At 40.6% G+C, this 12,003-nt stretch overlaps 1 protein-coding gene across 1 annotated transcript in view; it reads right to left on the bottom strand.

Annotated features, from left to right (window-relative positions):
- The window catches only part of EIF2AK2 (eukaryotic translation initiation factor 2 alpha kinase 2), a 48,013-nt gene that overhangs the window by 7,279 nt on the left and 28,731 nt on the right, over positions 1-12,003 (bottom strand). Inside the window, exons 11-13 of the mRNA XM_017859692.1 lie at positions 9,696-9,854; positions 7,553-7,733; positions 2,827-2,955 (exon numbers count right to left, since the gene is read on the bottom strand). Coding sequence (XP_017715181.1) covers positions 2,827-2,955; positions 7,553-7,733; positions 9,696-9,854 — 469 coding nt within the window. The remainder of the gene's footprint in view (positions 1-2,826; positions 2,956-7,552; positions 7,734-9,695; positions 9,855-12,003) is intronic.

Here is a 12,003-nt window from a genome sequence, read left to right as displayed (position 1 = left end):
AGAGAGAGAGAGAGAGAGAGAGAGAGAGAGAGAGAGAGCATATACATAGCATAATAAATTATATCTATCTTGAAGAGTATAAAAGTGGCTTTGAGGTAGGTTGTACGATTGCCCTCAATTCTGTGCTGGCCTCCTAGTGAGAGGATTACTCTTCCCCATCCTCACTCACTGCCTTGAGCTGGGCGATGCTTTTTGCTCTGGGCAATGATGTTTAGTGATGTATGCCACCGCTGAGCAGAACATGTAAAAGCCATCACAAGGTTCTGCCATTGCTTTCTGCCTTGAGGATGGCAGTGACTCAGATAGCATTTTTCCTTCAGCCTGGGTCTTGGAATGAAGGAGACACACGGAGCAAAACTGAAGCCAGACAGACTGCTGCCGACTTGTCATGTGAGCAAGAAATAGACCCTTGGTATTTTTTGCCCCACTAAGAAACCGGGGTCATTTGTTACCACAGCATAGTCTGGCAAAAGCTGACTGATGGATGACTTGAATAAGTGAGGGAAAATACCAATTTTGGAGAAGTCTCAAATATATAAGGATATCAGTGTTCCTCACCTGAATCCTCAAATTTGATGCAATTGCTATCAAAACCTCAAAACCAGTTACAGAAGATGACAAGGTGATTCTAGAGTTCATTTGGAATTGTAAATGTGAACAGCTAAGAGCATTTTTAAATTGAAGAATAATGTGGCAGGTCCTGCTGTTTGAATACTAAAGCCTATTTTATAATGCTACAATAATCTAAATAGCATAATATTAAAAAGAGAAATAAAAAATAAATCAATGAAACAGAACAAAGTCCAGAAACACACCTATGAATGTGTGGGAATTTTATATATCATAAAATAATATTGTGGTAAAATAGACATTACATAAAATTTACCCTTTTAACCATTTTTATGCCTACAATTCAGTGGCATTAACTACCTTCACAATGTTGTATAACCATCACCACTATCTATTTCCAGAGCTTTTCATCATCCCAAACAGAAGTTATACTCATTAAACAAGAAGTTCCCATTCCTCCCTTCCTCCAGATAACCTCTGTTTCACTTTCTGTCTCTATAAATTTTCCTTAAAATAGCATTTAAATAATGAACTGCTTAACACATAGTGATGAAGCAACTGTATATTCACAGGGGGAAAATCAAGTTACATTCCTTTCTCATACATACACAAAAGTTAATTCAAATTGCAGTTAATTTTTATGTTCGTAAAACCAAAAAATATTTTCATAATCTTGTAGTAGAAGCCTCCAAAATAAAAATGAGAAACCTTGCAGCAATAAAGAAAGTATTAATAAATATGACAATTTAAAAGCTGCAGTGCCGGGTTTGGTGGCTCATGTCTGTAATCCCAGCACTTTGGGAGGCCGAGGCAGGTGACCTGAGGTCAGGGGTTTGAGACCAGCCTGGCCAGCATGGTGAAACCCGTCTTCACTAAAAATACAAAACTTAGCTGGGCATGGTGGTGGGTGCCTGTAATTCAAGCTACTTGGGAGACTGAGGCAGGAGAATTGCTTGAACCCGGAAGGCAGAAGTTGCCGTGAGCTGAGATCATGCCATTGCACTCCAGCCTTGGTGACATCACAGAGCAAAACTCCGTCTCAAAAAAAAAAAAAAAAAAAAAAAAAAAAAAAAAAAAAAATTATAAACAAGAAGTAACAATCAAGGAGAAAAATTCTATAATATAGTTAACAGATAAGGAATCAACACCCAATATATATCAAGATTCCTTACCGATACATGAGAAAAAGAGAACTTAATTATGAGAAATTGGGAAAGGATAGGAGTAGAGAATTTGCAGAAAATGTATAAGTAAATATACGAAAAGAGGGCATACCTTACTAAAAATCTGGAAAATACAAACTAAAAGAGCAAGATACTCCTAATTCGACATAGTGCCCAAAACTGACCACTGGAGAGTATGATGATGCAGAAATCTCATACATTTTGAGGGGAGAGTATTATTAGAACCACTTGTTTTGGAATGACAATTAAACAGCAATTAAATTTGAAATGCAGTTGTCAATCTATTCAATCACTTTACCTCAAGAAATCTATCACAGATTATCATAGAATTACTTGTTCTTGGGATCTAAAATAAGGAGGAATGTCTATAAGTTTATGAAGTTGTAAACAACCTAAATAAATACCCTTCGATAAGAAAATAGTGAAATACAACCTGGGAAACATAGTGATACCTTGTCTCTACAATAAATAAATAATAAAAATTAAAATAAAAATAATTTGCTGGGCACGGTGGTATGCACCTCTAGTCCTAGCTACTCAGGAGGCTGAGGTGGGAAGATTGCTTGAGCCCAGGATTTTGAGACTGCAGTGAGCAATGATCATACCACTGCACTCCAGCCTGGGTAACAGAGCAAGACCTTGTCTCTAAAACAAAATAAGAACAAAAAAATACGATTAAATTTTAAAAAGAGTTAAATTATGGTATCTCTATATTTTGAAATACAATACAGTTGCTAAGAAAAGAATGTGGCAGATCTATTTGAACTAATATGGAGAGATTATGCTATACAGTCACAAAATAACAAAATAAGTCCTTGAAAAAATGTATGCACATAATTGTTTATGTAAAAAAGTCTGGGTGTATATTTGTGTTTGTATGTTTTTACAACTCAAAACATTATCTAAAAGGATAAAGAATAAACTGATGAGAAGGATACGGGTGGAAGAGAATTGGTAAGGGAAATTTTCAGTATATATTTCTGTACTGTTTTAATTATATAAGAAGGGTCTACTCTTTTATAATTTTAAAATAAAATAAGTAAAATATAGAGAGACAGGAAAGAGACCTTACCTGTTCTGGGCTCATGTATCGCAAAGTTCCCGTATTCCTTGTTCGCTTTCCATCATTTTTCAGAGATGTTGCAAGTCCAAAGTCTCCAATCTTTATTTGTTTTGTATCTACTAAGAATATATTACTTGGCTATGAAAAAAAAATATTTAACTTACATGTACCAACTTGACATACTATTACCACATGTCTTAATTATACATAGAAAGGTGGATTCACTCTGCATGGTCCAAGGGAAAAGATCCAGGACTATAGGGTGGAAATGACCTAAAGATTAGCTTTAAAATATCCTAATATCCTAATAGTGTTGTCCAAAGAATGGGAGTTAGACAGTTCCCCATCCCAAGATAGGGCTGAACAACCACTAGAGGAAATGTTGCAAATATGAGTCCACGATCTGATAGGGACTGAAGTAGACATCCTTAAGACCCCTTGCAACTTTGAGATTCTCGGAATGGTTCCATTCCCAACAATACTGCAGATTAGCCTGTGCAGAATTTCTCCTGGGGGTCTTTTCTCCAAGCCTCTGACAACTTCTTAATATATCCCTTCCACCGTGAAGGCATAGCAAGTTTATTGGAAGCTAATAACTAGCTCTGAAATATTTTTATCCATGCAATTCTTTAAGCAGATTTTTTTTTTTTTAAAAGGAAGAACAGAATAGAAGTGGTCATTCTGACTCCACAGCTTTATAGGAGGGGTTTTGTTTTGTTTTGTAAGATGGAGTCTCACTCTGTCGCCCAGGCTGGAGTGTAGTGGCATGATCACGGCTCACCACAACCTCTGCTTCCTGGGTGCAAGCAGTTCTCTCGCCTCAGCCTCTCGAGGAGTTGGGATTACAGGCATGTGCCACAATGCTTGGCTAATTTTTTTGTATTTTTAGTAGAGATGGGTTTTTGCCATGTTGGCCAGGCTGGTCTCAAACTCCTGACCTCAAGTGATCGGCTCGCCTCGGCCTCCCAAAGTACTGAGATTACAGGCATTAGCCACCATGCCCAGGTCATAGGAGGTACTGACCAATATTCTTTTTGTTTGTTTTTGAGACAGGGTCTCATTTTGTCATCCAGGATGGATTGCAGTGGCATGATCATGGCTCACTGCAGCCTCAACTTCCTCGGCTCAAGCGATCCTCCCACCTCAGCCTCCCAAGTAGCTGGGACCACAGGCCACCACACCCAGCTATACTGACCAATATTCTAAAGACCATAAAAACAGGAAGGTAGTTGATGAGAAAATTAATATTTTGCTATTTTTGAAAAGGCTGGACTTTTAATACAATGTTAGGCTATACACACAGACTCTATGGGATAATGCACTTATGAGAGGGTCTACCTAGTAAGTACCTGAGAGGGAAGAGACCACAAGCCCAGGGAAGGCTGAAGGAGGAGCTTCCGAGAAGCCAGCCTGAGATGATGGCTCATGCAGCAATTAGCAGTTGGATTAGAATTCAATTAACAGTCTGATTGGAGCCTAACACCAATAATACAGATGGAAAGCTGTAGACAGATGTGGGGTGGATGTGAAGAGAAAATATTCCTATGCTACGTTCAAGCTGCAGTGTAAGAATATGCTGGGATTGCAAGTGGAACTGCTAGGCCCACATAAGGCTATCACCTGACTCTAAGAAAGAGAAAATTGAATGTATGAAGCCATGTAAATATCTAAGCTGGATGAGGCTATCTAGTAAAAATATCAGATCACTTTTATAGTTCATTAAAAGAAAAGTGGGCCAGGCGAAGTGACTCATGCTTGTAATCCCAGCACTTTGGGAGGCTGAAGCGGGCAGATCGCATGAGCCCGGAAGTTCAAGGCCAACCTTGCCAACATGGTGAAACCCTGTCTCTACTAAAAATACAAAAACTTAGCCAGGTGTGGTGGCCTGGAATCCCAGCTACTCGGGAGGCTGAGGTAGGAGAATTGCTTGAACCCGGGAGACAGAGGTTGCAGTGAGTTAAGATCACTCTACTGCCACTCATGTCTACAATCCCAACACTTTGGGAGGCCAAGGCTGGCAGATCACTTGAGCTCAGGAGTTCAAGACTTGCCTGGGCAACATGGTGAAATCCTGTCTCTACAAAATATCAAAAAATAGCCCGGCTTGGTAGCCTGTGCCTGTAGTCCCAGCTATGTGGGGGGCTGAGGTGGGAGGATTGCTTGAGCCTAGGAGGTTGAGGCTGCAGCGAGCTGAGATCATGCAACTGCACTCCTGCCTAGGCAACAAACAGAGCGAGACCTTGTCTCAAAAAAACAAAAACCAAAATAAATAAAAACAATAATGTCACATTTTGTCTAATCAGTTATGACTAGACAAAATAAAGGGGTACAAACTTCACATAGGAGGCACAGGAACAGGGCTGATGCTCAGGCTGAAGATGACCAGAGCCTGGGCTTTAGGAGACTGAACATTTTAGAGAGAAGCAGACTTGGATAAGAAGTCCTCACTCCAGAAACCCCTATGCCCCTTCTCAGTGCCTTTGGTCTAGTTCCTAAGATTCCAACAGAAAGTGGTTAAACACTTGGAGACTTTTGTAAGAGGGGCCGCATTGGGTAAAGACCATTTCCTGGCAAAACTACCTACAGCTACTGTTTTGCAAAGCATAATCCAAAAGGTGTACATCTTTATTGTATCTTTTCTTAAAGGAGATAAATCAACAACTGTAGTAGTGAGAGCTAGAAAAGTTATAGAAGATGAAAGAAGTCTCAGTATCAGGGCTTCAGGCCGGGTGCAGTGGAGCACACCTGGAATGCCAGCACTTTCGGAGGCTGAGGCAAGACGATCGCTTTGAGTCTAAAAGTTTGAGACCGGCCTCGGCAACATGGTGAGACCCTGTCTCTACAAAAACAAAAAATTAGCCAGGTGTGGTGGTGCACACTTGTGGTCCCAGCTACTCAGGAGGCTGAGATGGGAGGACTTTTTGAGCCTAGGAGGTCAAGGCTGTAACGAGCCGTGATCGTGCCACTGCACTCTAGCCTGGGCAAAAGAGCAAGACCTTGTCTCAAAAAAAAAAAAAGAAAAAAGAAAAGAAAATTAAAAATTTAAGAATAATAATAAAGTCTGACCCTTGAGCAACCGCAGCAAGAGCAAAAATTCTCTGCAAATAGACGCAAGAAAAGATCAGTCCATGACACAGGCTATATACAGTGCAGGACATAGTTGGCAGGTAAGTGGGTAGGCGCCAGTCAGAATTTTGCTAATTCATTCTGAGGACGAGGAACTTAATGCCTATACTTCTGCATTTATTTGCAAATTATTGTATATAGAAATAATTGTGCTTCTTTGTTATTTAACTATATGTATGATTTATCCCAAAGTGAAAGCATGACCAACTCTACATTTATCCTTTTTAAATAGTCCTGACAATGTTCCAACTTCAAGTAATAACTTCAGGTATTGTAGAATAGACATACTGGAACTAGGCAGACTCAAAACACCAATGCATCAGACATCCAGCCCCTGGGCAGACCACGGAAGTAATACCTTTTAAGGACTACTCATTCCTATCTGAGCCCAATAACAACTGTATATATGGGCACTTATTTCTCTCAAGGAATTTTTTGTTTCATTCCTTATTCCTGGCTGTTTTAGAGGGGTAGGGTAAGCAGTTAGTCACATAAATAAGGTACTTCTGCCTAGAACAGAAAAAGGCAGTTCCAGAGTGATCAGGAAAGGCTCAGTAAAGGAATTACAAGCAAAGGGGACAGGCAGAAGTGTATATTCCATGAGAGAGAAGAACATGAGCAAAGGTCCAGGGACAGGATTCAGGATGGCCAGCTTGTGACAGGCTAGGCAAGTCACAGGGAATAGGGAATGGAAGAAAGGCTGGGAAGGGCTGCTCTGCCTCTTACCTTTTGTCATTTTGATGAGAAGTAAAAATAGGGAAACTCCTTTTCCAGACCATAAAAGCCAGAGGAAAATGAAAATACTAAGGGATGATATACTTTCCCAGTCTGGGATTACTGCAACTTTCCAATCATGGGGTTGAAATGTTTAACCAAGACAATATTAGACTCTGGACCCAGTAGCTGTGACAGCCCTCAAGAGTAATGACTGAGAGATTAGGGAACCATATTCCTAAAGCCACAGTCAGCAGAGTCCCCTCTGCCTCTCGAATAAGCCTGAGTCACTTAGAGGAGGCAGGAGGAGCAGGGACAGAGCAGTCAGTTGGCTGTGCCAGTCACAGTAATCATTTGCATGGAAATGTTTAGATATCATTTTCTCGTAACTACCAATCAACCACTATTCTAAAACTAGAGAAAAAATATATCTATCTTATTTTATGTGTGTGTGTGTATACACACACACACACATATATATTTACTTATTTAATTTATTTATTTATTTATTTATTTATTTATTTATTTATTTATTTATTTTTGAGACAAGTCTTACTCTTCACCTAGGCTGGAGTGTGGTGGAGCAATCTCGGCTCACTGCAACCTCCCCTCCCAGGTTCAAGCGATTCTCCTGCTTCAGCCTCCCGAGTAGCTGGGATTACAGGTGCACACCATCATGCCCAGCTAATTTTTGTATTTTTAGTAGAGACAGAGTTTCACCATGTTGGCTAGGCTGGTTTCAAACTCATGACCTCAGGTAATCTGCCTGCCTCAGTCTCCCAAAGTGCTGGGATTATAGGCGTGAGTCACTGTGCCCTGCTGAGAAGATGTATTTTAAAATTACTAAATTATATATATATATATATCTATTAATAAAGTACATTTTTCCACTTACCTTAAGATCTCTATGAATTATATTTTTTGAATGTATATAATCCACCCCTTTTGTTATTTGTTCAAAGAGTTCCAAAGCCAAAACTTTGTCTAGTTTCTCGCCTCTTCTATTTTCAATCCATTGCTCCAATGTCCCTTTTTCACAGAATTCCATTTGGATGAAAAGGCACTTAGTCTTTAATCTGGGTATAAAATTCATAGTATGTTAAAAGTAACAATAAATATAAATTTATAAAAAATACATAACTTTTTAAAAGCTTATACCTTATCTTAAGAACGCCAAAACATGTCTCAAAATAGAAATCTAAATATAATAAACAAATTTGAATCAAAATATAATAGGCCATTTTTTATTTTAATCATAAGTTCCCAGATGTCCAGAGCTTTATTTGTTTAGCTAATTTATAAAATATGAGCCGGGCCGGGCACAGTGGCTCACACCTATAATCCTAGCACTTTGGGAGGCCGAGACTGGCGGATTGCTTGAGCTCAGGAGTTTGAGATCAGCCTGGGCAGCAGGGCGAAACCCCAGCTCTACTAAAAATACAAAAATTAGCTGGGTGTGGTGGCATGGCACCTGCAGTCTCAGCTACTCAGGAGGATGAGGCACAAGAGTCATTTGAACCCAGAAGGCAGAGGTTGGAGTGAGCTGAGATCACACCATTGAGCTCTGGCATGAGCGACAGAGTAAGACTCTGTCTCAAAAAGAAAAAAGAAGATGCCGGGCACGGTGGTTCATGCCTGTAATCCCAGCACTTTGGGAGACCGAGGCTGGTGGATCATGAGGTCAGGAGATCGAGACCATCCTGGTTAACACGGTGAAACCCCGTCTCTACTAAAAAATACAAAAACTTAGCCAGGCGTGGTGGCGGGTTCCCAGCTACTTGGGAGGCTGAGGCAGGACAATGGCGTGAACCCGGGAGGCGGAGCTTGCAGTGAGCCAAGATTTCGCCACTGCATTCGAGCCACCCATTCTTTATTGCTGAAGATCTGCAATCACCTTTGCTAACAGATAGAAATAGGAACACGAATACAATAGAGTTGCAGGAAACTAAATTTCATTATTATATAAAGTAATTTTGAAACCTTTTAATTCACCCTCCATCTACTGATCAAGAAAAGCACCTAGAGATGAGAAAATGAGTTAGACACTATCCTTGCCATCATGGGGATAATAGTTTAATAGGAGAGAGTAAAGAGAAAGCAAACCTAAAACAATAGGAAAGGTACTACTCTAGGAGAAGTGCCAACAAATTACTAAGAGATATAAATTGGAGGATTGATTTTTTTTTTTTTTTTGCTAACCATGTTTTTTTTTTTTTTTTTTAATTAAGTTAGCCTCAATATTCATTTATATTCTTTGTATATATGTTGGCTTGAAAACAGGAAGAGGTAGCCAAGAATTTGCTGAAAACTAAAGTCCTGTATGCTGATGGTCAATAACTCCTGAACTGATGGTAAAGTTCTCAGTTACATGACATGGAGATGGAGGTGGGGCAGGAGAGAATGAATGAACAGGACCCCATTGGCCTCAGGATTTTAGTGAGATGACTGTCCCCCTAATAGGTTGGGTGACTTTCAAAGACAGACGCCAGCTCTTTAGGATCTCCAGTTGTTTGGCAGTGGCTTAACTGACATGAAACATGAGGGTGCCCCCATCTCACTTTGTGGGTCTTAAAAATATTTTCACTGCCCACCACCCCAGCATAAGTGGTATAGTTACATTCCAAAGAGAACCTTTGACTGCACCACACCAATCACAGCCTAAGAGAGGGACAGAAAAGTGTTGGTAGCTGAGGAAAGAGCCCCCAGATGCAGCATCTATGTGTTAAAACTCTCTTCACAAGACTACACTACAGCCTGCACTGAAGCTGGCACGTGAACAAGGCTCTCCATTAAACAATGGAGTCAGGAAAGCTGAACCTGAGATTTTGAAGAGGTGAGGATGTAACAAAGGGTTGTGAGAGCAAGTGCGCAGCAAGAGGAGGAACAAGAAAGAGATTTTCACTTTCTCCTTACCTGTGGAACGGAGGGAATTGCGATTATTAATTGTGATAATTAATAGCCTTATCCAGTGGCCCACACGTAGTAAATAACAATTTCCTTCCATCCTATTATGGCTATGAGAATTTGTTTTTAGTTACCTTGAACTATTTTTGATGTTCTCAGGATCATAATCAGGGCTCTCAGGATCATAAGCACTGATGTCAGGATCATAATCAAGTCCACCCCAACAGCCATTGTAGTGAACAATATTTACATGATCAAGTTTTGCCAATGCTTTTACTTCACGCTCTGCCTTCCTAGTTAAAAGGAACAGGGAACATGGCAGTGTCAGTGTACATCTCACATAACAACCACAAAACACCTCATGTAACAGAGAACTGTCTACATTCCTTTATTAAACCATTGCTATGGTTCTCACACAGTTTTAGAATGGAAGCCAGGACATTCAAAAGGAAAAAGTGAACATACTGCAAAAAAAAAATAGCTGTTCTCACTCTCAGGATAAAATAAAATGCAGCATCCGGGCGCAGTGGCCCATGCCTGTAATCTCAGCACTTTGGGAGGCCAAGGTGGGTGGATCACGAGGTCAGGAGTTCAAGATCAGCCTGACCAACATGGTGAAACCCCATCTCTATTAAAAATACAAAAAAATTAGCTGGGCACAGTGGTGCATGTCTGTAATCCCAGCTACTTGGGAGGCTGAGGCAGGAGAATCGCTTGAACCCGGGAGGCGGAGGTTGCAGTGAGCCAAGATCACACCACTGCACTCCAATCTGGGTGACAGAGCAAGACTGTGTCTCAAAATAAATAAATAAAAGGCAGCGACTTAATGCCAAACATCAGATAATTTAAAAATCTTCTTTAGTACTCTTGAAATGCCAGTGATGCCATTTTAATTAATTAATTAATTAATTTTATTGAGATGGGGTCTTGCTCTGTCACCCAGGTTGGAGTGCAGTGGCACGACCTTGGCTCATTGCAGCCTCAACCTCCTACCCTCAAGCAGTCCTCCCACCTCAGTCTCCTGAGTAGCTGGGACCACAGGAACACACCACCAGACCAATCTAATTTTTTCTATTTTCTGTAGAGATGGGGTTTTGCCATGCTGCCCATGCTGGTCTCCAACTCCTGGGCTCCAGCAATCCATTCGCCTCAGCCTCCCAAAGTACTGGGATTGCAAGCATGAGCCACTGGACCCAGCTGATGCAATTTTTCATAGCTAAATCATACATTATGTTTTGCTTAGACTTGTGTTAAAATCTTTGGATTTCACAAGCAAATCACATTGAGGCAGCAAGGCTAAGTAACGCAGGCAGTGTGAAGTACCTAATTCAGGATTTTCAATGTGTGGCAAATATACACAAAGAGGATAACTTATGCAGAGAAAGTGAGATGGTGGGAGGCTTTATAGGGATGTGCTGCCAAGACCTAAGACAATTTCATGCTAAATGCAGTAAATAAATTGGAGATTTCAAAGATGAGGAAGGATAATCAAACATTTGACAATTTTATTTTTTAACACAAGAAGTTCTAAACTATATGACATAAAATTTGCAAAAATAAAAAAAAATACTGATACTTTGACAATCCTAAAATAATCTGTTATTATTTTAGATTCTTTCTTTTTTTTTTTTAAGACAGGGTCTCACTCTGTCACCCAGGCTGGAGTACAGTGGTGATCTTGGCTTACTGCAACCTGCACCCCTATGGCTCAAGCGATCCTCCCACCTCAGCCTCCCAAGTAGCTAGGACCACAGGCACACACCACCACACTCGGTTAGTTTTTGTATTTTTTATAGAGACAGGGTTTTGCCATGTTGCCCAGGTTGGTCTTGTACTCCTGACCTCAAGTGATCTGCCAGCCTTGGCCTCTCAAAGTGCTGGGATTACAGGCATGAGCCACTGCACCCAGCCATGAACACACCACTGCACTACAGCCTGGGTGACAGAGTGAGACTCTATCTCCAAAAACAGAAAAAAGAAAAAAAAAAAGAATGTTAGTCAAATTATGGATTTATATCCAAGAAGATATAAATCATGGTGTCATTCAATTAACAGTGAAAAATTAGAACAAACAAAATATTTGGCAGTAAAGAAATGAGTAAATATATTTGCTCTGTCCCCTGATCAATGGCTATTTTGCAGCCATTAAAAATAACTGGCTGGGCCGGGTGTGATGGCTCACGCCTGTAATCCCAGCATTTTGGGAGTCCAAGGCAAGCAGATCACAAGGTCAAGAGATCGAGACCATCTGGCCAACATAGCGAAGCCCTGTCTCTACTAAAAATACAAAAATTAGCCAGGCATGGTGGTGGGCACCTGTAATCCCAGCTACTTGGGAGGCTGAGGCAGAGAATTGCTTGAACCCGGGAGGTGGAGGTTGCAGTGAGCCGAGAATGCACCACTGCACTCTAGCCTGGGCGACAGAGTGAGACTCTGCCTCAA

Source organism: Rhinopithecus bieti, unplaced genomic scaffold (genome assembly GCF_001698545.2).
Source record: "Rhinopithecus bieti isolate Rb0 unplaced genomic scaffold, ASM169854v2 scaffold_51154, whole genome shotgun sequence".
In the NCBI taxonomy this organism is placed as follows: Eukaryota; Metazoa; Chordata; class Mammalia; order Primates; family Cercopithecidae; genus Rhinopithecus; species Rhinopithecus bieti.
This window is presented reverse-complemented; position numbering and strand designations above follow the sequence as displayed.